This window comes from Acomys russatus, chromosome 30 (genome assembly GCF_903995435.1).
Source record: "Acomys russatus chromosome 30, mAcoRus1.1, whole genome shotgun sequence".
Classification (NCBI taxonomy): Eukaryota; Metazoa; Chordata; class Mammalia; order Rodentia; family Muridae; genus Acomys; species Acomys russatus.
The window spans coordinates 25,737,756-25,763,834 of NC_067166.1; the positions used below are offsets into that span (position 1 = coordinate 25,737,756).

The following is a 26,079-nucleotide window of genomic DNA, read 5'->3' on the forward strand; positions in this document are numbered from 1 at the left end:
GTGTACCCTCTGGATTTTAAAGGAAATACTTTTAGTTTTTATCCATTCAGTACAATGTTGGCTATAGGTCTGACATATATATCCACTATTATTTTGAGGCATGATCTTTTCATTTATAATTTCTTCAGAGTTTTTGCTATGAAAGACTTTGGTTTTTGACAATGGTCGGGGTTTTTTGTTTGTTTACTTTTTGTTTTTGTTTTTGTTTTTTGTTTTTGCTTTTTTGTATTTTGATCATATGTTGAACTGTTCTTGTGCCTCTGATATGAAACCAATTTAATCATGGTATATGTAATTTCTTTAATGTGATGTTGAATTAGTTTTGCAAGTAATTTGCTAATTCTTATTCATCTGTAGCCATCAGCAAAATTTTGGTCTATACTTTTCATTTTCAGTTCCTCCTCCTCCTCCTCCTCCTCCTCCTCCTCCTCCTCCTCCTCCTCCTCCTCCTCTTCCTCCTCCTCCTCCTCCTCCTCCTCCTCCTCCTCCTCCTCCTCCTCCTCCTCCTCCTCCTCCTCCTCCTCCTCCTCCTCCTCTTCTTCTTCTTCTTCTTCTTCTTCTTCTTCTTCTTCTTCTTCTTCTTCTTCTTCTTCTTCTGTGGACTTACCTGGGTTTCATAGGTGATAACTGGCTTTGTAGATGGAAGCTTGTAAGCATTTACTCTTTATTTTGTAGAAGAATCTGAGGAGCTCTTGGTGTTCTTCTTTAAATGTCATAATAAAATTCTGTAGTCTATCCATCCAGTTCTGGGTTTTTTAAATAGATAAACGTTATTACTGCCTTGAGTCTCACTGCTCATTACAGATACATCAGCTGCCATCTGGCTTGATTTTGGTAGGTCATATATATCTAAAGTTTTATTCACTCCTTCTATGTTTTTCAATTTATTTGGGTATGTTTCAACACAGTACTAACAATGTCCATATTTCAGTGGTATCTGTTATAAATGTTCTCCTTCATCTCTGTTTACTGTTGACTAGAGGCTTGCTAATGAACCAACTTTGTCTTACCAATTCTTCAATTACCTCTTGGTCATTCCAACGTGCATCATTCCATGAATAGTGTTTTCTGCTTTTCTTGCTGTTGGTTTCTAATTTGATTCCATTGTGCTCTGATCTGATACAATTCTTTATATTTTTGTATTTGTTAAGGCTTGCTTTATGGCATAGAATATTACTATTTTAGAGAGTGTTCCGTGGGCTGCTGATAAAAATCTGAAATGGCTGGGGAGTTCTGTAGATACCTGTTTTGTCCATTTGATTTGTGACACAGTCTTAACTCTGAAGTTTTTAATTTCATTTTTAATACAGTGTGTGTGTGTGTGTGTGTGTGTGTGTTGTATTCATTTTTTCACATATGTTTGTGGGTGTAGGGATGCATGCTTGCCAGAGGTAGAGTTGGTGTCATTTTTATATCACTCACCATCTTATTTTTTGAGGAGGGTCTCCTACTAAACAGTTTTCCTTTCATTCAGACTGGGTTGGCCATCAATCCCCCTAGGCCACCCTGTTTCTGTTTGCCCATTTCTGGGGATGCAGATGTACACTGTCGTGCCAGGCTGCCAGTGGGTGCTAGGGAACTGCAGCAAGCGCCGTATCCACTGAGTGATCTCATCACTCGCTGTATTTTAGTTGTGTCTGGATGATTCATTGACAAGAGTAGACGCTGATTGCTATATATGGCGCTTTCCATTTATATCCAGTTGTGTTTGTTTTACAAATTGGATACATCAGCAACCAGAGCATACATGTTTATGTTTGTTATATAGTCTTGACGGATTGTCCCATGTACTGATGACTGACTCTGCCTCACAGTCTGTTTTGCCAGATCAGAACAGTGGTGTTCTTGCTTGCTTTTAGCTTCTTTTTGTGGAATGTCATCTCCAGCCTTTCTCTTTCATTCTGTTTCTGTGTTTTGCCTATGCAATGTATTTCTTGGAGATAAGAAATAGTTGTATCTTACTTTAAATTTATTTGTCTGGTCTGAATCTTAACTGGAGAGTTAAGATTGTTTATATTTAAAGTCTTTGGTAAGTACATAGCAACTTTCCCGTTCATCTCAGAGAACTGGTAATTTCCTGTGTTAATAATTTTATTCTTTCCTTCTCATCATGTGATTTATTCTGCCCCAGGATCTTGTGAGTGTTTGTATTTTTCTTCCTCTTACGGTGTCTAGGATCTCTTGGGAAGGCCATGCAATCCAGGCTTAGTGCTCATGGATCACTTTAGCTCATGAATATGGTGGAAGTGCTTTATTCCTCTTCAGCGTTAAAGGATACTTTTGATACAGCAGTCTTAGTACGTAGTCATTTTATTTCAGGGTTTGAAATGGTACTACTCATGTTTTCTTGGTCTTTAGGGTTTCTCCTCACCAGTCTGTTGTTATTTTGATTGGTTTGTGTACTTTTAAGCAACTTGGCACTTGTGTTTTAAGCTTTTAATATCATTTCTTTGTTCTGTACTCTTGGCACTTAGGTATCATAGCGCATGGAAAGCTTCTGTTCCAATCCTGCCTGTTGGTCTCATGTACTTGATTGTCCATTTGATTACCTAGAATTGGAAAAGGTTCTGCTCTCATTTCGTCGAGTAAGTTTTTTTTTTTTTTTTTTTTTTTTTTTTTTTTTTTTTTTGTGCCTTTGCTCCCTATTTTGATGACCATTTCTAACATTGCATATTTGTAGGTTTGGTCTCTGAATCCTGTCCCAGAAGTTTGCATACATTTTCCTGAATGTAAGACTCCTTTAACCTTACCCTAGGTCCTGACGTCTGTTTTTGTCTTATGTCTTTTTGAATTTGTTAAGTGTCTCATCCAACCTCATAGTCCCAACTCTGTTTTTTAAAAGAGCCCTGTTCATGCTGTTGGCTTATTTGAATCCTCATTGAGGTCACCTATCAATTTTAAAGCTAGATTTTTGAATTCTTTGACACATTGGCCATTATTCTACATTTGGATTCAGTTACTTGAAGAACTGTGAACTTTTGGAAGAGCCATGTTGTCACTTTGTCATATTTCTTGTAGCTTCAAGTACTAATTTGTTCATCTTTCGCAGTGACTATCTTTTACAATTTTATTTGAAGTTCTTTACTGGTAGCTTTCTCTTTAGGGCTCAATCTTCAGTACCACTCAGGGGAAAGCAAACCACCATAGCAACAGTCTGAAACAAAGCAGATCTAGAAACAGAGCTCATTAAAACCAATTGTTACATCGTCAGCAACCACAGAAAATACAATTGCACGAACAATATAAACTATGAAGTTAAAATTAATTAGGGCAAAATGATTGAAATAAAGCTGGGACAAAATTTAGGAAAAAGAAAAATACGGTTAAGTGAAAAAGGAAGGAGAAAGAATAAAGTGACAGAGGACAAGAGCAAGTAACAAAACTGGAACACATCTGTGTGTGTTAGGCAAAACCAAAGAGAGAAAAACCCTTGAAAATCAAGGGTGCACAGCAGAAGGGAGACATTGTAGGGGGCTAATCAGATTTACTTAACACCAGAAAACTTTGTGCAATAAATGTATATAAAACAACCTAGCTCATCATCACACACAGCTTTTTTTGATGCTCACAGGACTTATACTTTGTATTTAAGAATTTGTATTTTGTGGAATAGTTTCAATAGTCTGATATGTTTTAAAGTGTTTTCTTTAAAATGATTTCATGTTCTATTTTGAAGATGTCTTTTGAGGCATAATCCATTTATCATTTAGATGAAAATGTGGGAAGATTAGCTTGTCCTTTTCAGAATGCAAATGTACTGGTGCGATATGGGAAGTGAACTTACTAAACACGTCTTTCTATGTTCTCATATTCTTGTTTTTCTGATTTTAAGAAGGAATATGACTTTCTCACGTACTCTGGTGCCTCACATTTGACCATGTCCCCTGGAGGGGGAGACCTGGTGGCACTCAGAGGAAGGACAGCAGGTTACTAAGTAGAGACTTGATCCCCTATGAGCATATACAGGGGGAGGAAGTCCCCCTCAGGAACAGTCATAGGGGAGGGGAATAAAGGGAAAATGGGAGGGAGGGAAGAATGGGAGGATACAAGGGATGGGATAACCATTGAGATGTAACAAGAATAAATTAATAAAAAAAAGAAAGAAAAGAAAAAGTCATACTGCTACTTACGATGTTGCCTTTGTGTTTCATAAAGACACTTCATGATAACACAGGTCATTGTTCTCTTAGGTTTGCTACAGCTGTGAAAAAGTTCAGCATCCTGAACCCACTCTTGATTTTCAGTGGGGATTGCTTAAACCCTTCAGTCTTAAGTACAATAACAAAAGGAAAGCATATGATTTCCATATTAAATGAATTGGGAGTACATTTTGCAGTTTTTGGTAAGTAATATTTATTTTTGAACTTTATAAAGCAATTTACATAAAACTAGATTTGATGCCAAACAACAATCGTTAAATAATCCTATTTATCAGCTTATAGGTCCTGGGAAGCAATTGTCAGGACTGAACAGTGAACTTGAACAATTGTACTCAACCAAGATTTGACTTTAGACAGTGATTTTTAGTTACGCCTATGCAAAAGCGAGATGTGTCACTAGAGAGGTTAAGGCCATAGCTCTGAAGCTGGCTGGGCCTGGGTCTGAACTGTCCTTCACCACACTGCCATTGAGTTATGAAAAAGAAAATGGCTGCTGTGCTTAGTAGTTTATTCCTTTATTTCCAGCACCCAGGGGGCTGAGGCAGGAGGATCACTGTCAGTCTGAAGCCAGTTTGGGGTACATAGTAAGTCCCTAGCTATCTTGGGTCTTGAAGTGAGTCCCTATCTCACTACCCACCCCGAAGGCCCCCAAACTAAACAGAATAGCACAACAATATCAACAAAATAAAGAGACTGATCTCTCGGTTGTTTCTTGATATAAAAATGGGAAAACAGTGCTATACCACCACAGAGCATCTGTGAAGGCTGAAGAAGATAGTGGCCGTGCACACGAGGCCCCCAGTCAGCATCTTAGTTGGTCATTCTTAGTGAGCAAATCCTAGGTAAGGAAAACAAAGGCTGTTGCAACTGTGAGCAAAGTATGAGGCGCCATTTTGAAAATATTTTGGACAATAGCTACTTATATTGAAATAATTAGAGTTTCAACAAGGGCTGATGTTTACAGGCTTCTGTTGGCACACCTAAGTACTGCCCCACTTGGGGGACACACAGCGCCCAGCAGTGCTTCTGTCTCCATGTTTGCGTGGTAGAAGAGGCTTTGTTTTTATTTTTCTGAGTTTTTCTAGATTTTACCCAGCGAATCAATAAAATTATCAACTAGGGGAAGGGGAAGGTGGAAGGAAGGTGGATCTGGGAGGAGGGGAGGGAAGGGGCTATGATTGGGTTGTAAAGTAAATAAATAAATAAATTAAAAAATTACATTATTGATTCACAGCTTTTAAGCAACCTCCTGTATATGCTATTAATATTTTAACCTTAAAAGGTAAAGAGTGCATTGTGAACATTTTTCTCATGGCCTTTTATTATGTTAAAATAAAAATAATAATATTTATCATTTTGCCATTTATCGTACAGTTCAGGGTCACTAAGTTCACTAACAGTGCTGCGAATGAGATTTTATTTTTATAACATTGGTAGTTTCAAAGTGTTCCACTTAATGGATATTCTTTTATTTAACAAATTCATTATTATATATTTAGGTGGTTTCCATTATTGTTTTTTGTTGTTGGTGGTTTTGTTTGTTTGTTTTTACAATAAAACTGTGAGTTCAGAGAGGTTGTCCTAACAGTTTAGGTGTGTATTAGGGATGTGGACTGTGAGAAGGGGTAGGATGGCTAGGCCGTCTGGTAAAAGAACAGACCATATAGGATGTCAGCACTCATGGTGTCCTGCTCATACCCTCATGGCCTTTGCTGCTTTGTGACAGAGAAGATAAAGGAACAGGCAAAGCCAGCCCTCACAGTCAGGCAATGGCCTTCTGCCATGTTTTACATGCACATACTGAACACTGTGTCTGGACTCTCGAATGTTCTGTGTTTAAGTGCAGTGTATATTTGGTTAGTAGTTTTAGTCCATGCACTGATTTGGACTACATGTCCTAACTTTCCTCATTGCTTTGTTAAAAAGAATGAAATTGCTGATTGTTGAGAAAGTTCCCAGCAGCCCCTTTGACTGAGGACTGAGGAGATTTCCTGGGCTATGGTTTGATGTGCAATGTTGTCTCCAGGCTCACATATTTAAACACTTGGTCCCTAGCTGCTGGTACTGTTTGGGAAGGCTGAAGTACAGTTTGGATGTCTTGCCATAGGCTAGCTAGAAGGTTGTGGCCAGTGTTGGTTCTGGAAAGAACTTGCCCCATCCTGACTGAGCACTTCTGCTGTCACAGATGGAGCCCTGTCTGCAGTTCCCTCCTGATATTAAACTGTAAACTAAAACCAACCATTTAACTTGCCACCCTATAGACCCACAGTCTCCCATTTGGTTGAGTTCGCATTTCCTTTTGTGGTCCTTGTCCCTACTGCAAGAGGGCTCTGTTCCAGGAAATGAGAAGGGTCAACCAATATTTGTTGGCCATATTCGACATACCAGTTTTGATGTTATACTGCATTTTTGTTTTGGCGTTTTTAAGTCCTTTTAAAGCAATTTGATGCATTTTGGGGTGTACTAAAGTATTCCAATAAATAGAAAGTAATCATAACACCATCTATTCTAGTTTCCTTCTGTTGTTGTGATACAGTGTTGACTAAAAGCATCATATGAAGGAAGGGATTACTTTGTTTATGCTTCCAGGTTATAGCCCATCATTAGGGGAAGTAAAGGCAGGAATTCAAGTGGGATACACAGCAAAGAAACATTGCATGCTGGCTTCCTCGCAGACCTATACTTAGCCAGTTTTTTGTTTGTTTGTTTTTTTATAAAACCCAGGACTCAGGGAATGGTGCTTCCCACAGTGGACACTTCCCTTCTATATTAACTAACAACCAAGATACTTCTTCACAGTCCCACCCGTCAGCCAGTCTGATCTCCACATTCCCTCCACTGGGACTTTCAGAGTGTCTTCTCGGGTGACGCTAGGCTGTGTGACAGTCGACAGCTAAATCTCACTAAGACACCATCATTTTTCTTCCCATTTTATGATGTTTCTTTCGTGTGCATTTTTTATGTAGTTGAGATCACCTCACTTCTTTTATTGCTTTTTCTTGATCATTCTATAAGGCATTTCCTTGAGTATGTGAGTGTATTCTGATACAAAATAGATGACACATTAATGTGAGAAGTTCAGGGACAGTATAATAAAAAGACTTTAAAGAAATGGAAGAAAGAAGAAAACAGATAAGGGAAGGATAATATAGCTTTGAGAACTTAAACAATGATGGCTTTAGACTTGGGTATGCTGTAAATTTCATAGACACTGGAATTTTAAGATGGAATGAAAACAAGTATGTCAAATTGCTTTTTCACAATTTCTTTTAAACATGTGGTTATAGAAAATATTAAAACTGCATGTGTTGCTATATACTATTCTCGTTAGCGTTATTATTGAGCATAGTGTAATGAAGCTGAAGAGGGAAGGGAGAAGTCCCATGGGAAGGTCCGTGGGCAGGATGGATACAAGGCTTTCATCGTAGCACACAGCCAAGTCCACAGTGACCTTGAAGGAAGGGAGAAATCTGAGTAGTAATTACCTTCACCTTATTGTACATTCCAATTGGTTCTCTCACTTCCTGCCTGGATCCACCGGCTAGTGGAGTCATTGAACTTGGAATATCCAGAATATCCAGAATCTGAGAATGAGTGTGTCTGCTCTTAAGACTCTTTCCTCTTCCTGTTGGCTTGCCATGCCCAACTTCAATATGATAGTTTTGATTTATTTTATTATATTTTATTGTTTCATGTTTGCTTGTAATCACTTGAAAGTCTCCTCTTTTTTAATTAGAGACAGAAATGGAGTGGATATGGAGGGTAGGGAAGGAGATGTGAGGAGGGAAGGAAAACCACCAGGAAATATTATACAAGAAAAGAATCTATTTTCAATAAAAGGGGAAACTGGAGAATCTTTCTTCTTTTGTCTGTGGTACCAGGTGTGACTCAGGGCAATGATGGGGAGTTGGGATTGGACCTGTTTTATGGGCTGAGAGTTACCAGGGAGCTGAGTCATCCTCTGGGGAATTAAAAGCACTTATCTCAGCATGTGTCAGTGGTGTGATGTGTGTTGTCTATTCTTGCCTCAGGCTGCTCCAGAGTTGGTTTTGCCCTTGCCACCTTTGGTCCACCTGGGTGTACTTCTAGCTGTCAGTGGTGATGGTTAAGCACAGAGGCATAAACTTCCCAGGTACAAATGGAAGCGGTCAAGTGTTTAGGAGCCTGGTCAGCTGATAAGAAACACCTTTTAAAAGAAACCTCCAGGGACTGGAGAGATGACTTAGCTGCTAAACATGGTTTGCACAAATTTGAGTACCAGAGTTTGAATCCCAGCACCCATGTAGCAAGGCTGTAATTACAGGTTTCTGTCTGTCTGTCTGTCTGTCTGTCTGTCTGTCTCTGTCTCTGTCTCTGTCTCTCTCTCTCTCTCTCTCTCTCTCTCTCTCTCTCTGTGTGTGTGTGTGTGTGTGTGTGTGTGTGCCTTTTTATTCTTTTGACAGTGTCTTTTAGTAGCAGAAGTGTTCAGTTTTAATGAATGCAGCTTGTGAACAGATACCTATACATCATATCCGTGCATTGTGTTAGATTTATCCCCAGGTACTTTATTTAGGGGGACACAAGTGTAAGTGGCATAGTGTTTTACATTTCAAGTGCCTGGTGTTTATCTTAGTTTATAGGGAAAATGATGTCTGTACATTCTCTGTATTACAACCTTGTTATAAGAGCTTATTCCTTTTATTAACATAACTTCATATGACTTGTGAGCATCAAAAGTGTTATTGTAGGGAAATATAACTGCTTATTTAGCTAACAAAGTTGAGACTTTCATATTCAAAATGTTTGGGACCAGAAGTGATTCGGATCAGAGTTCTTTTGACTTACCGTGCTTCCATCTAAATAATGAGCTATGTTGGAAATGGAATGCAAATCATTTACATTTCACTTATGCTTGATACTACTTTGAAGACAATTTCATGCAATGTTTTACTTCTCTTTATTTTGAAAGTCACCTGTTACATGAACCTAAGTATGGAATCACTTACCTGCTTGTAGTATCATGTTGGTACTCAGAAAACTTCAGATTTGGGGTATTTAGATTAAAAAACCTATACATGATCATTATGTATGGGAATTTAGCAATGAAGTTCTCCAGAAGTCATGTGGGAGAAGTGGATATGCCAGGGTGTAGCAGAAGTTTTGGTTTCTTTGTAAACTCAGTTATGCAAATATGTTTTTGCTTTAATCCCAAGTGTGGGATTTTAGTTTGGGCTTTAGTTTGTTCACAGCTGATAATTGCCTTGTGTGGGGTGTGGTCTTTGTCAGCTGGAGATAGTTGATGCTTAGAACTCTGAAGGGTATTTAAAAAGAGAGCAGGAAGGGAGAAGTGGCTTTAGTTTGTTCACAGCTGATAATTGCCTTGTGTGGGGTGTGGTCTTTGTCAGCTGGAGATAGTTGATGCTTAGAACTCTGAAGGGTATTTAAAAAGAGAGCAGGAAGGGAGAAGTGGCGGTTCAGAGGAGAGTGGCGGAGGACTGCCTGCTGCATTTGCTGTTGACAGCTGCTGTGCCCCAGAACCCCACGGCACTACCCAGCCAGAAGAAGTGAAGAGGTCTGTGCCCCACACTTTCCTCCTTCTAACCTTCTTTCTCTCCTACCAAGGGTCGGGGGTGGGGAGGGCTGGAAGGGAGGTAAAAGTGTTTAGGAACTCTAAGTAAAGTAGGTTTGTGAAGAATCAAGCCTACACTAGGGTTTTCAATGAGAAAACCTTAAAGTAATTATAAAAGTCTCTAAAAGTATAAAAGCCAAATAATATTCACTTTGGCCTATGATTTTTTTTAAAGGACAGGTAAGTTGCCATCATCTGTCAACATATTTTTCGGAGGAAGAAAGTCAGCTTATACCTGAATTTTCTATTGAATCTTTGGTTTCATGTATCATATTAATTCTAAAATGCTATAAATATTTTACTGTATTCTTAAAATATCCTGCTTTATGTAAATCTGCTGCTTTTAGAGATGCAATGATGAAATATAAATCCATGGAAAATTTTTATCTTACTTGAATATTCACTTAGAAAGGGGCAGTTGCAGTAGTACACCCTGCCCCCACCTCCCGTTACTACCTTATAGCGTCACTGGTGCTAACGTTTCTGTCTGTGTGTGGGCAAGCACTGCACTGATGTGCTGTGTCCCCAGCTTGCTTTTGGCTTCAGGGGACAGGATATTACTAAGTCACCCAAGCTTTATAACACAGTTAGGCTTCGAACTTGTGATCCTCCTGCCTCAGCCCCCCAAATAGCTTTGACGGCAGGCCTGTATCACCAATTCTGGATTTTATTTTCTACTTATTTACCCCGTGGCAATTATTTTAGAAAATAGAGTAGAGATATGCCAGGACTGTCCTTTTTGCATAGTGTGATTGAAGTTTTTGAAATTTTCAGTTAGGAATAAAATCTGTATTTTTATAAAGTTTATCGGCATGCTCATATGAACTAAGAAATAATTCTTAAGTTAGTCTCTTATTGATCAGTCATTAATCATGCCATTGCAGTTGGTTCTGTTGTGAGGCATCTCCTTCATACTTCTTACGATTTCTTTTGGGACTGCAGTGCTTCCTGGTTTGCAAAGAGAAATAGCTGAAACCCTTGAAAATCACAGTCTTTATAAATGAAAGCTGGGCTAATTAAACATATATGTTTTAAAAAGTGCTTGCTCTTAAAATACAGTCTAGCACCTATTGGAAGCTACCACATGGAGAACTACAATATCTTTGGAAGTAGAAAAGAGTTCTTGTGATTTAAACTTTATGTATTTTTTTTTTTAAATTTTAGGAAACCATGAGTTTGATTTTGGCGTTGATATTTTGGAAGAATATATGAAACAAATGCACTTTACATGGTTTCTCAGTAATGTCTATGACAGATTTACTTCTGAACCTCTTGGACACGGTACAGTAAAAAAGATAGTTAATTGGAACAATCTGAAAATTGGCTTAATGGGACTAGTTGAAGAAGACTGGCTCGACACTCTGGCTACCGTTAACAAGTCCAACGTCAGCTACAAAGACTATGTCGAAACTGCTAACGAGCTAGCGGTGGAGTTAAGAGAAGAAGGGGCCGACCTTGTGATTGCAATGACGCACATGAAGTGGGGCAATGACACGAGGCTTGCCCAGCAAGCAGAAGGGCTCGATTTAATTCTGGGAGGCCATGACCATGAATATGGGGTCAGGAAAGTGAACGAGACTTGGATTGTCAAAAGTGGATCTGATTTCAAAAATCTAACAAAAATAAATATACGGCTGCTTGATGCCTCTTTCCAGTATGTATTTGAGAAAGTGGACGTTTTGCGCTACTTGGAAGAAGATTCATATATCAAAGCAATAGTAAGAGATTTTACTCAAAACATACAGGTGGGTGAGTATTGCGTGTGTTGCTTAGCAACACGTGGTTGATCGTGTGAACACGTCAGATGGTGTTACAGACCACATCATAGCCTGTGACTGATGAATGCGCAACACCAAAACAGCGTCTCAGTCACCATGAACTTGTGATGGTTTTCTATCTTTTTAAATTTACACATCCCATTTGTGTTTTATTTCAACTTGGTAGAAATAATTCGAATTTAATATATTAGATTTATTTCTAATCATCTCTATATTGTAACCTTGTTAATAAGAGCTTATGAATTTTATTTTTATAACATAACTTCATAAGCCTGTTGAGCACTGAAAGTGTTATCGTAAGGAAATATAGTTGGTTATTTAGCTAATGCAGGTTGAACATTTTGTATTGAAGGTATTGGGGACCAGAAATAATTTGGATCTTGGAGGTTTTTAAAAAAATTTTATAGTATTTACATGTTAATAATGAGCTATCTTGAAAAGTGAAATAAAACATAAAAGGAATTTAGACCCACTGTAACATTGCTATTTAAATTGAGATCAATAAACTATTTTTTCTGTACCCAAATTTTACAAACATTTTATGTCTTTAATAAAGAGATTGGTATGTTTAGAACTAGTTTAAAACACAAAAGCACAGGTGAACTCATCAGCACATGCTTTTGCTCCCTTCGCTCTGTATGTAGGTCACATGTTCAGTGACTTCTCTTCAGGCCACTTAGGCCGGATGGTATTTGAACCCTTAAGAGTGATCATCTTAAGCATGGTGGGCTAACTGCAGCTGCTTGGTGTGTGTGTGTGTGTGTATGTGTGTGTGTGTGTGTGTGTGTGTGTATGAGTATATGTGTGTATGTGTGTGTTTGTGTGTGTGTATTTGTGTACATGTGTGTATTGTGTGTATGTGTGTGTGTGTGTGTGTGTGTTTGTGTAAGAGAGAGACAGACAGAGACAGAGAGGCAGAGACAGGGAGAGACTAGAGATTGACTAGCTTTATCTATAGCTATGCATTTATTGTTTAATGCCACTTTTGGCACTTGAGTTAATTCTGTAGGAACAGAGGTTTCTGTTGTTTCAGCTGGAAGTAATTAATTGTTTCTGGTATCATCTTGATGTTATGAATATTACAGATTTTTATAACAAGTTTCTGGCCCTAAAAGGCTAGCATAGAGTCTTTAAAACAGTATGATAACATGGCTTGCTACGTAGCTGTAAAAATGAATGGCTGTTGGGTGGTTAGTGTTTTGGTATTCCTTTGGTACTGTGATATGAAAGAGTTCCAGTAAATTCTTTTGATTTTTAATTTGAAGTTAAAAATACAGAAAATGGAGAAAATTAATTTTAAAAAATCAATAAAACACAAGGAATGTTGATTTAGAAAGCTCTTTTTCTTCTTTTAGTATATGTTAGAAGAAGTTCTCTGCCCAATCAATATGGAATTAGATGGCCGTGAAATTACTGTAAGAAGATGTGAGAGCAATCTTGGAAATCTGGTGACGAATGCAATGCTAGAGGCCACGCGTGCTGATGTGGCCCTGCTTAACTCAGGTGACGTCTCTGTTAGAAGGGACATGAAATGACAAAAATCAGGTTTCCAGAATGTGTAGTAATAGTAGGTATTTTTAAGATTTGTGAAGTCTTAACTTAGAAACTTTATTAATTTCATGAGTTGAGCTACCCATTTCCAGTCATGATTGGGTATTTGGAATCAGATTCAGGAGTTCAGTTTACTAGAAACTTAAAAGCATTGGGTTTTTAGATTTTTGACTTGCTGATGAGATTTCTATGAAGATATTGCCTGTCACTCATCTGTCTTAAACATGTGCTGTTACGGTTTGACTAAATGAAAAGTGTAGATTTAAGTCTTTCACTTGACACTTTTGTGCTTTGACCAGTCTTGCCTTCCTTCCCCTTTAATAAGCAAATAGTAAGAGTTTCCTGCTGGACCGACAGGGACCTGCTCTTAGCTTATTCATTTTTGTATGAAGTTGGTAGACTTCGAAGTTTGAGATTTTAAGCATCTATAGAAAATTAAAAGCAATCCTCTAAAAACAACTTTAGTTCATAGTCTGTAACTGAGAGACTTAGGCGTTGTCTAGTCACAGAGACGAGGTTCCTGATTTTCCAGTTTAGAATGTAAGGTGGCAATGCAGCTCAGTGGAAGAGTCCTGGCTGGTGTGCATCAGCCCTTGATGTTGGTCCCTAGTCCAGGGCCTACCTGCCCCTTCCCGCAGGTTACTGTATAACACTACCTCACATCATCCAAATGATATACTGCTTTGAATTCTGATTTTGAAGGAAGATACAAATATCTCACCACATAGATGTGGTCTAGAATTGTCCATGGAAATGTTTCCCAAGAGTGGACTTTTCTGTAGTTGCTGCCCGTAAAGACCTCTGTCCTGGAACTCATAGGCCTAGTTCTGTGGACATGGGGAGAGAACAGTGGCTTTCCAGTTACGACATTACAACTTACTACTTAAGAAGAACATGGTAGTTAACATGAAGTTATATCCTCTAAAATGAATATGTCATATGTACATGAGGCTGGAAGTAAAGGTAAGGAAGACGCTAGAAACCTATTTAGGGCTTTTTGCCTTAGGGATATCAGATGCTGAGGTTAAATGTAAGTAGCATTGAGTCAACAAAGTACTGCCATATGGAGAAAACTTAAAACACGTTTTTCCACAACTTGAATCCCTTAGGCACTCTCAGGTCTGACAGGATACACCCACCAGGGAACTTCACTCTGCATGACCTTTTGGCTGTACTCCCCATAGTGGACCCAGTTTTAGTTATCAGAGTAACTGGTGCACAACTGCTGGAAGCCTTGGAAAACGGGGTTTACAAGTACCCAGATCTAGATGGGAGGTATGTCCATTGATTTCTATTAAGTTATGTACTGAATTTTAAAATGGGACTGAAAAAAAAGACAAATTTAAAAATGGTAAATGTTAATGTAATAAAATGTAAGTATAGCTTAAAAATCTCATTCTTATGTTTGATAAATAACTTTGAGAGTGGCAAAATATTGATATGTAAAAATAAGCTGTTATTAAAAATAAGTATTATTTTTAGTTATTTATAGATATATTTACTTAGGTACTGAATTTCAGTATTTAGTACCTAAACCTAGTTTTTAACTTCCTTTAAGTTATTTGAAAAATAAAGACTACTTTGCGGTCTGGCTTTTATACCCAGATCTTTTATATCCAGATCTCACTAGAATTCTTAGGTGGATGAGGCTATGGGCGTACTCTTAGATGTGTGGGCACCTCTCTGTGTGTTCTAGCCTTCAAGCAGACATCTGAGAATATTATAATGTAGGTGTTGCCATATGAATTATAAGCTAAAAAAGCATGAAAGAAATCCCCTGGAGAAAGAATTCAGAGAAACACTTTATGCTTTCATAAATTGCTATATCAAATTTGGTTAAAATATGTATAGGAATATTATTAACACACTACATGATTCATCCACTTAATCTGTACAATTGAGTGTTTCCTTGTTTTTCAGAGTTGTACAGTTGTCAGAATTAAGTCAACACCATTCTTAGCACTTTGCAAAGAAACCACTCACCACTAGTCACTTTCCATTTCCTCCCAAGCCTCAGCTCTAGGCAAGCATACTCTACTTTTAGTCTGTGTAAGTTTACCTGTTATTTCTGTTGTAGGAGTCAGTCCTGTAATCGGGTCCTTCATTGGCCTCTTTCCCTTAGTGTATTTTCAAGGATCTTCCTTGCTGCAGTCGGTATCAGTACTTACTTCTTTCTATTGCCAAGTAACACACCATTTATGGATAGCAGCACATTTTTCCATCTATCAGTTGATGGACACTTTGTACGTTTCCACCTTTTCTACCTTTATAAACAATGTGCTGTGAAGGATACAAGTGGAAGTGACTGATTAGACCCTTAGGTGTAGTACATACAGGACTTGAAGTGCTAAGTCACAGGGAAGCTGACAGGCTGCTTTCCACAGTGACTGCCCTGCTTTCACATTCTCCCAGCAGCCTGCACCCAGAGGCTTCAGTTTCTCCACTTCCTTGCCAGCACTTGCTACCTTCCCTACTAGCTGTCCTAGGTAGTGTGAATTGGTGCCGTGTGATGCAGGTTGCTATCTCTGATGGCTGTTGATGGTGAGCATCTCTTCATGTGCTCATTGGCCACTTGTATATCTCCTTTCAAGATGGGTCTATGTCTTTATTCTTTTGAAAAGGTTGTTATTAAAAGAAATCTTACATGCTACATGTGGAGCCTCAACATTTTATTTTATTTCTAGAGGTGAATGAGAATTGCCAGAGCTGGAGTGCAGAAATACTTCTCCAAGGATATAAAACTACAGTGGACAGGAGGAGCAGTGCTACAGATTTATTATACAGTTAATTAGGACACATTATATTAAAAATTGATAAGAGGGCTGCTTACTACACAGTGACTATGTAAAGTATTGCATATGCTAAAGTGTATTTACTTTAAAATATCATATAGTAATGATAAATATTAGCTTTATTTATTGATGTAGAAATAACATTTCAAGTTAATATTAATAAAATTATTAATATTAAGAAACAGTTGCACACAACTTTTTACTTACCTTCCTCCTAACCATGCCCTTCTTCTAATGTTTTTTTTTCTCACTTCAAGGCAATTGAATTTACCCCAAAATTTGTCTTCAACTCTTATAGTTGACATGTGTCTTAGAGTTTCTATTGACATGATAAAACACCATGACCAAAAGCAATTTGGAGAGGAAAGAATTCATTCATCTTACAGCCTTTCGTCACTGAGGGAAAGGCAGGCCAGGAACTCTCGGCAGGAGCCTGGCGGCAAGCGTGGAGGAACTCTGCTGACAGTGGCGGCCCTCGGGGCTTTCCTCGCCTGCCTTCTTTAGCACGCTGGTCGCCATGCCAGGCCTGTTAGGCCCATAGAAGGCTGGGTCCTCCCACACCAGTCATAAATCACGAAACTGTCCTGTGGGCTTTCCCTCAGACCAGTCTCAGCGACCAATCTCAGTAGAGGTTCCCTCTTCCCAGATGACTGGAGTGTGTGCCAAGTTACCAAAGAGCTACCCAGGGCAGTCTGGGTGTGTGCAAATTAAAAGATGAGACAGTGAGTTTTAGCCTGTTCATAAGTGGAATTAGAGATAGAAAAACAATTTTTAGGGGAATAAACAGGTGGCTATATGGAGAGATGAGTATTACACCCAGGACATGAAGTCAGTGTTAGCAGATGGGCATATGAAATAAGCGATCCTAGTCAGGGTCTGCTGAGCCTGAGTACATAACCAGAACAGTGGTTTAACTGATCCCTAATAGCTGGGTTTTTTTTTCCCTCAGTACAACTGAAAGAACTTAGAGAATGCCTTTGCATCTAATCTGAACCACATTTCTGACCGTATCTCCTTATACAAACTCATCAGCTTCCATCTGAACCTAGGTTAGCTGACTACAGGTTAGAAACATCTCATGTCTGTCTCCAACAGACGATCCTCAGGACAGTGCTATCTACACATCACTGCACCCGTTATTTTTCAAAAAACACAAGAAGTTCATGTAATGCTTCTGCTTAAAATTACATAGCAGCTCTCTGTAGCCCACAGCAAATGACCTCAAACACTTTGGAGGCATAGCGCTGCGTTTTCAGACTAAGCCACCTGTCATATGTGGACCGGACTTCTGAAGTCTCACTTAATAAGAAACCCTCTTTAACTCCTGATGAGCAGGCTGCTTCATGTCTGTGTCCTCAGAAGTCGCTGGCTTCTGTCCGGAGTGCCCTTCCTCTGTCACCTCACATTAGTCAGCCCCTGTCTGTTGTCCTGCGGTAGAAGCATAAATTACAGACTTGAGATCATTCTTTTCTGATGCGAACATCCAGGGTTACATTTTATCTAGAAGCACTGTAGCGGCATCACGAATTTTTTGTGTTGTGTTCTTACCCTTGTTTAGCTCACAACACTTATTTTTTTTTTGAGGTTTTCTTCATTATCTTTGGGCTATTTATAAACACATATTTCAGTTTCTAAGATTTTCTTGTTACCTATGCCACTGGCTTCTAGTTTCTATTCAGAAATCATATTTTGTAGGAATTCCATTCTTTAATATTAGAATATTTGTTTCATGGTCTTGGATATAACATAAATACACACACACACATATATATGCATATAGATAATATATTGGTGTGTGTGTGTGTGTGTGTGTGTGTGTGTGTGTGTGTGTGTGTGTGTGTGTGTCCAGTCTGCTTTGGTTAAATTTTCATGCATACAGCCAGGTGTGGTGGCACACGCCTGTAATCCCAGTGCTTGGGAGGCAGAAGCAGGTGGATCTCTGTGAGTTCGAGGCCAGCCTGGTTTACAAAGTGAGTCCAGGACAGCCAGGACTGTTACACAGAGGAACCCTGTCTCAAAAAACCAAACCAAACAAACAAAAACAAAAAAACAAAAAAAAAATTGTTTTTCATGTATACTCCAGTATATTCTTTTTAAAATCAGTGATGAAGCTGTTTCTTCTAAATCTTTGCAACTTTTCTACCAATTGTAATATTTAGTGAAGAATGTTGAATTCCTCAGTTGGTTGTGATTCTGTTTTTCGCTTTCAGTGTGGTTAGGCTTTAGTTCCGTGATGAAGCATTTGAAGTGTTGTTGTGAGGTACATGTATAGTCAGTGTTGTAACATACTGCCTAGTTGGCCATTTTATTATATAAGGTGAAAGGGCCAACGGACTGTAGTATTTTGTTGTTGTTGTTCAATTCAGTTGTCTCTCTATTATTGTAAATAAAATTTGTTTCCTTTTAACCAAACTAATTCATTTAGGTATTCTCTGTGACTTAATTTATAATGAGTTAGATTTGTGTAACAAAGGCAGTAGTATGGCTTATGAAGCCTAAAATAGTTATCTGCCTATTTTAAGGGAAAAAAATATTTCCTTTTCCTCCTTTGTGTCTTTATCTCTTTGCTCTATACTATGCGGTGGGCTTAATATATCCCGTCCATTCTCTTTTGATTTATCTTTGCATTGCTTAATTTGTCCATTCACTTATTTTTATACTATGCATACTTTTTAAAGACATTATATACTTATAAGACAGATTACAATTTGTGGCTTATATTTAGTTTCAAATTTCTCCCTTTTTATTTGTGAGTTGAAAACTTCAGACTCTATTAAATTATTTTTGTTTTCACATGCTTAAATATTTAGTATTTATTTTATATTTATAGTTTTTTCATTCCATAGTTTTTCTACCCCTTTCTTAGCTAATTGACAATTATTTAGTGCCACATTTTAATGTATCAACTTTGAAAAATATATAATTTCAATATATACACATTAAAATATTTGACTAGGATATTTAACTTATCACATCTAAAATACTTAATTTTATAAGTATGGCTGTGTATGTCTGTGTACTACACAGTTCCCACTGAGGCCAGAAGTGGGAATAAGAATTATGATGAGAATTTTCAGTCATTCATATTATTTTTCCTTTATTTGCAAACATTGTTTTTGTCTGGTTGTCTTTTCTATTTTAGTTTCAGTGGTATATTTCTGATGTGTCTGGCTCTGTGTTTCTCAGATTTTTGATTTTGCTTAGATTTTGTTTATGTCTTCCATTGAACTTATGACATTTTCTTGCACAGATTCTTTAATTAATTTTATTTTATTTTATTTCTGAGATTTAGAGGACATAGTTATATCTTGGGTTCTAGTCATGTAGTCATATAGTCATATAAATGCCAGAAGTTTAATTTTATTATTATTTTAAAATATTTTTCTCTCTGGTGTAAAGACTAAAATTTTTTATTAATATATTTTTTCTAGGTCATGAATTTTCTTTTTAACATGTAATCTACACTCTGCATTTGATGCTTCCAGTGAACTTTAATTTTATTTTTTAAGTATCATTAGATTTATCCCCCTTGGTTTTATGTGTGTGTGTGTATGTCTGTATGTCTCTATCTCTGTGTCTGCGTGTCTTTGTGTGTCTGCGTGTCATTTGTATATGTTGAACATGTGCATGCATGCAGAGGCCAAAGGTCAATGCAGAAAGTCTTCTTTGGTCATTGTCCATCTCATTTATTTGAGGCAGGGTCCCTCATTGTCCCTGGAGATCATTGGTTTGCTTAGTCAGTGAACCTCAGGGATCTGCCTATCTCATCCTTCAATTATTAGGTTATAGATACCTGCTGCTGTGCCTAGACATTTTCCACATGGGCTCTGAGGTCTGGGGATAGAACTCAGGTCCTCAAGAGTGTGTGGCCCAAACCACGTCCTTAATTCCCGACTCTCTCTTACATTTCAGTGCAAGCTCTGTCTACTAGTCCATTGGCTTCAAGAATGGCTCTATTGCTTGTCTGTGTATGTTCCTAATGGCTTCTTTATATTTTTGAAGGTTGCATTATCCTTGTTATCTCTGCATTGTTTGCTTTCCCCCCAAGCTTTGGTATTTCCCTGGATTTTTTTCTTTTTCTGAATATTTTTGGATTTCCTCTGCATTTTGAATATTATTTTGTGAGCTTCTGGTCTCGCTTCAGTTTGCTAGTGAGTAGGAGCAGTGTTGTTCAGTAGGCAGTAAGCTGTTTATCCTCAGGCCCTGGTTCCAGCCCTGCTGTGTGTGCTGTGGTTAAGATGTTGGCTCTGTTTGCAGTCTTGTAGTCCCGAGCATCCTTGATGATACATGGCAGCTAGTCTTTGACTGTGGCTGGGGCCTCAGTCAGTTTTCACCATGATTCTCATGCTAATTATTAATATAGGCAAAGGGGACCATAGTTCATAGTTAGCATTATGGGTTTGCTTTCTTGAGCATTAACCCAGCTAACCTGTTTTGAGATTTCTATGTCCTTGAAGATCATCTTTTTAGTCATCTGGGTGGACAGAAAGACGTCAGTTACCATGCACTCCTGTGGCTTATTCAAGAACCCCATGTTGGCAATCTGAGTTGGCAGTCAGACAGACAGAGCAAGTCCACTCTCCCAGTGCTGGTTCACAAGGTGCCTGTTGCTGCCACCACTGTATTGCACTGGGGCTGAGTGTGGAGGGTGAGGCCCTTCTTTGAGTTTTGGCTGTTACCTTTCCCTTTCTGGCACCCAGAACAAGAGGGTCTTTGAAGTTTTCCACCTACATGCTCCTTCCGGCATCTGCCATGATGGTAGCTGCTGGACTTTTAAAGCATTAGTAAACTTACTGCCTGCTCAGTGCTATCTCAAATCTTCATTCTTTTCTGGAGCCACATATGACAATTTACTTTTCAGAAGCCTTATTTATTGTCCTTGTTCATCCCGCCCAGAAGCGATGGGCTTACTGGGGCTGGTGGAGTTAGAAGGCTTAGGGCTGACCCACAATAGGGTTGCAAACTTTGACTGTGTGGGGGGCACATGGACTGTGCCACCAGGGGAACTGGCATAGACAGGCGATGTAGAGCGTGCTTAAACCCTAGAAATCTCAAGCTTGAGATTTAAAATCTCATCCTGAGATGGCAGGAGTGGGGCAAGCTCCATCCCTGTTTCTGTGCCTTCTCTGAAGCATGTAGCACTGCCACCCACAAGGTAGCACCACCAACTCTGCAGTTCTCCAGGTAGTCATGTACACTGTCACCTGGAATTCTTCCCCCTATCAATAACGCATCACCAGCATCTAAGTCTCAGACAATGAAACGCATTCACCCTGGGAGTCCCTCCCCAAGGCTCATATAGTGATTCTTCACTGTGGACTAAAGGCATGCATAAACTGTCTCACTGAATATTGCCTAAGAGTTGTTATTTCATCCTTGGAGAAGGTCTTCTCTCCCAACCCCATCCCTGCGGCATCCGGGCACCCCAGGGAGAAGTGGAATGTGGAACCACAATTGTGTAAACATCTTTAGTGAACCCAAGATGGTTTAGACTTTTCTTTCTCTTCTTCCCTTCTCGCCTTCCTCTGTTTCTTCTTCCCCTCCCACACTCTCTTCTTCTTTCTCTCCCCTCCCTTTTCCATTTTCTCATTTCTCTCTTCTTTCTTGCCCGTTTGCCTCTTAAATTGGTAGAAGATGGAGAAGAATGTTTGGTTCTTTTTCTAGTTCTTTGATCTCTTATCAAACCTGCATTCTTCTTTTCATCGTTGGCCTCTATTTAGCCAAGCCTGCTCCTTGTCATCAACTGTCACCATTACTGATTATATTGTCATCTGCTGTGGTCCACTACTATGTGGATTTCATTTAGAAAATGTTCTTTTTGTATCTAGTAATCACTTTTCTTGTACTTCTCTGATTTTATGAAAATCAATTTACTTTTTCTTTTCTGCCAGTGAAACCATGTGGCTTTTCTTTCTTCTTATTTGTGTTGTTTCTATGCAGTCAAGGAATCTTGTGGTTTGGCAGAGTGTGTATGTAGGTGGCAGTAAGATTATATTAGTGATTCAGAAGCATATTAGAAGCCTAAGGCTTTTGTTTTTCCATCGAAAGTTTCTTTAATTGAAAATATATAATCCATAATTATGTTTTACCCTACATTTTAAAATACTGTGGTTGAGGAATGTCAAACCATATTAAAAATATTGATATGGCAGATTTATAATTATGGTTTTTAGTTTTTAATAGTCTTGGTGTGTTGTTTAGTAATTTTCAGCCATATCAAAGCTCAGAAGGAGTATATTTTGCAATTTCTATCTAACCGTAATTCTAGTCCTAGCAAGGCATTACTGAGTATTGATTGTATTGTTTTATGATTGGAGTGATGGCTACCTAGAGCGGGTACAGATTGGTGCACCTAAACTGGCCACGTGGTGCTTGTTAGTGTGTCACCTAAAGGAAATGGCTAGATATCGCAGGACAGGGAGAAAGCAGCAGTAGACCAGGGCAGGCAGGGGGACTGAACTTCATCAGTGGTAACTACAAGTTATTAGAAGGCTGAAGGCAGCAGTGGGGACAGTTGTAGAAAAAAAGTAGTGAAGGGTTGTTTAGCCCTTGGGGCAGGACTTGGCTTCCCTCATCATCTGTTTCTCTGGAAAAAATGTTCTCACAGCCACGGCTTACCTTTTTCTTAGTTATCTGTCTGGGTGAACGTTTGTTTCCTACTTATAACCTTTTTGTAAGCCACATGACAGTGTTCTTCACTTGATCTTAGCCCAGTGGCACGATTTGTATGGGAAAAAAATGTTGTTAGCCTCATATATTTAAAATGAACATTTTGGCACCGGGTTATAGCTCTACCTCACCTCTCCTTTTTATTTTGAGCCAGGACCTCACCAAGTTTCCCAGGATGACCTCAGATTCACTTTGTAATCCATACTGTTCTTGAATTTGTGATCCTCTTGCCTCAGTCTCTCAAAAAGTCAGAAGTGTGTTACCAAGCCCAGCTAGTCATTTCTTAACATGGGAGTAATAGTAAATAGTCACAGGAGTCGGTTGTTTCTAAAGTTCTTAGGGGCGGTAGTTAGACAGCATTTTAAAGATGCATTTATGTTGTCTGTCATTGAATTCCTTTAGTAACTGACGGTGGAAGTTGGGCGCAGCCATCTCACAGTAACTTAAAACTGTAGAAGAATAGAAATTCTTCAAGTTTCTCTGTGTACAAGGAAATGAGGATAGAATTACTTAGAGTTGCTTTTATTGTTTGACCCTTTGAAATGAAAGGTCACTTGACATAGTCTGTTCAGATGCACACGGCCTTGTGTACATCCTGCCTGCCAGATAGCACAGAGAAATGCTAGCTTAAGTTCTAGTGTCTTCTCACTTGTGGTTAGGACTTTGCAGAATTATGTGAGAAGTTGTTTGTACACTTCAGGTTTCCTCAAGTTGCTGGGATAGAATTCGGGTTTGATCCAGATGCAGAACCAGGACACCGCGTCATCAGAGACACTGTGAAGGTTCAAGGGCAGTACCTGCGCAAGAAAAAGACCTACCTCCTGGCCATTAAGGAGTACATCGCAAACGTGAGTTCCTTTTGAGGCGTCCTAAGCACTCATTGCTTGATGCTAACAAACATGCTCATGCCACACACACACACACTTAAGTTCCTTTTGATGATCTCAGACCCTCAGAAAATAATGCATGTTTCTATTCTCTCTTTTTGATTCATGAATTGAATTAATTTTGTCTCATGGTATATAAGCATGATTAAACTGTTTAGTACTATAAGATTTAAATACAAAGACTTGTAGGTGCTGCTTTTTAAACTATTTTATTTGGGGTTCCTTAAGCCTCTACCTCCCTTCCAGCCGCTCAACTCTAGGTAGGAGAGAAATAAGCTTAGAAGGGACAGGGGAAGTAGACCTCTTTAGACTTAGTTCCGGATGGTTAGGGTCCTCAGGTTCTTTGGGAAAATACCAATCCTACTCTCAGGGTACCTAGCACTCCAGCAACAGCAAACACAGAAGGCCAAACACACAGCCTTCTGCCTCCTCTGTCAGTCGCCGAGAGGCCTTGCATGCCTTCTCTCTCTGGGATCTCATATTTATACTCTCTCAGAGTCCTCAGAATTCCACTAACTCCAGCTGTCAAAGACCACATTTCCCCCCACGTCCCAGAACTGTACAAGGCAATTATCAGCGGTGGACAAACAAAAAGCTACTACATATCCTACACTTGGGATTAAAAATACCTGTTTACATAACATAACTGAGTTGTTAAAAGAACCCAAAGTTTCCACTACACAGACCATCTGAAATCCATGCACACCAATTCTGTTCTCTAAATGAGTAGCAGCTGTTGCCAGAAATATGTAGCCTAAAGTGCTGTCATGGATTGCTAAAATTCAGATTTAGTTATATGTATCTTAAAACATTTGATCTTTCTATTTCAGATATATTTTAATTATTTATATCATTACTTAGAATGAAACACAGATGACTGCATATTAAGGACTTTACATATGAGTTCAGTGTGTTCACCACTCTTTGATCTGGAGTATCAGGTGCAAAGAACCTTGTAAGATGAATAGTAAGTTCCCGATTTGAGCCAGTGGAAGTGGCACACACCTGTCATCCCAGCACTTGAGACGCAGAAGCAAGCAGATATCTGAGTTCAAGGCCAGCCTGTTCTACCCAGTGAGTTTCAGGACACCCAGGACTACACAGAGAAACCCTGTCTTGAAAAACCACACACAGAGAAAAAGCTTCAGATTAAACTCAATATTATTCTAAATAGCACCTCTTAGTTAGCTTTATTTCACAACCATCCTTAGAGATTATGGGTGGCCTACTCTCAAGGCTGTTAGACAACGGAGCTGCCACATCAGGGTCATAGCTACCATTTCTAGATTTATGGAGTAGGACAATAATTTAAGGTTTAATAACTTGGATTTAAGAAAACAATGTCTTTATGTACAAGGGTAAGGAATTACTGTCAATACTGGAGTAAACATTTTAAAATGTAACATATTTTGATGTATTTATTATTTCTGACTTAGAAAACTGAATTACATTTTGGTGTTTCAGGGGAAAGATGGTTACAGTATGTTTAAAAGTTGCCCTCGAATGTTTGACACTGAAACCGCACAAGTGCTATCTACAGTTGTCATGAATCACTTCGAATCAATAAAAATTTTGCAAGGAAAGAAGAAGTGTCTGTCAGGCCATCGAATGAGTGTGATTATGAGAACAAACAAGTCACCGTCACAAACAGGTGACAGCATGGTTCTGCTTCATGTGCTGTGTTTTGAGCAAACTTTTCTTAGGGTCTAGTCTTTAGATGGGCATGCTGGTGTCTGAGGATTCATGAAGAAAATAAAGACCGACCTTTATTTTCCAAGGTGAAAAGACAGATGCAAGGGGTGACATTGCACAGGCATCGAAAGCTATGGAGAACAGAGATGGTCTGGAAATTGTGTCCTACTCAGGTTTTTCTGCTTCACAATCTTAACTACTTTTGCAATATTTATTATCATCTAATAAATGTGGCAATATAATGAAAATTATAACTTGTCAAATTAGCTTACTTCTGTCTAATTGAACATTTTGTCTTTTCCTTGATAAACACTGCACCTTGGCATGTAGATACCCATTTACTGGTTGAGTTTAGAAGCTTAATTCTTTGTATAAGGTCACTTTAACAATCCAAGGCAAGTCTTATCAAAGCATAATTAGTTTTGGCTTATTCTTTGATAAATAATTATATTCCTAAATATATCCAAGTTCTGGAAGTTATAATTATATCTTTTGGAAGTAAAACAATTTTTTTTAACAGAAGAAAGTGGTTTTTTAATATACTGACCATACTTTTTGTCTAATTATTTTTCAGAAATGTAAAAATGGAAGACAAAATGGCAGTTGTCACATATGATCACCACTAAATCTTAGCAGGCTGTAACACACACACACACACACACACACACACACCATATATTTAACAATAACTAAAGAACTATCATGAATGTGAGAGGGAACGGTGGGATGGGAGGAGTTGCAAGGAAAGAGAGGTAGAAATGATATAAATATAGTACTCATGTATAAAATTATCAAAAAATTTAAAAATATAGTAATCAAATAAATCCTCTTAGGGTAATAAGAAGTAATACTTTAAAAGTTTAGAAATTGATGCATAAAATTATATTATGTATATCATGTGATATTTCCATACATGTATATATTGTATAATGTCCAAACCAA

General features: G+C 38.5%; 1 protein-coding gene across 1 annotated transcript in view; it reads left to right on the plus strand.

Moving 5' to 3' along the window:
* LOC127212449 (trifunctional nucleotide phosphoesterase protein YfkN-like) overlaps positions 1–26,079 on the plus strand; it is a 39,589-nt gene that overhangs the window by 13,047 nt on the left and 463 nt on the right. Inside the window, exons 2-7 of the mRNA XM_051172546.1 lie at positions 4,191–4,342; positions 10,933–11,513; positions 12,902–13,049; positions 14,207–14,372; positions 23,259–23,406; positions 24,910–25,096. Coding sequence (XP_051028503.1) covers positions 4,191–4,342; positions 10,933–11,513; positions 12,902–13,049; positions 14,207–14,372; positions 23,259–23,406; positions 24,910–25,096 — 1,382 coding nt within the window. The remainder of the gene's footprint in view (positions 1–4,190; positions 4,343–10,932; positions 11,514–12,901; positions 13,050–14,206; positions 14,373–23,258; positions 23,407–24,909; positions 25,097–26,079) is intronic.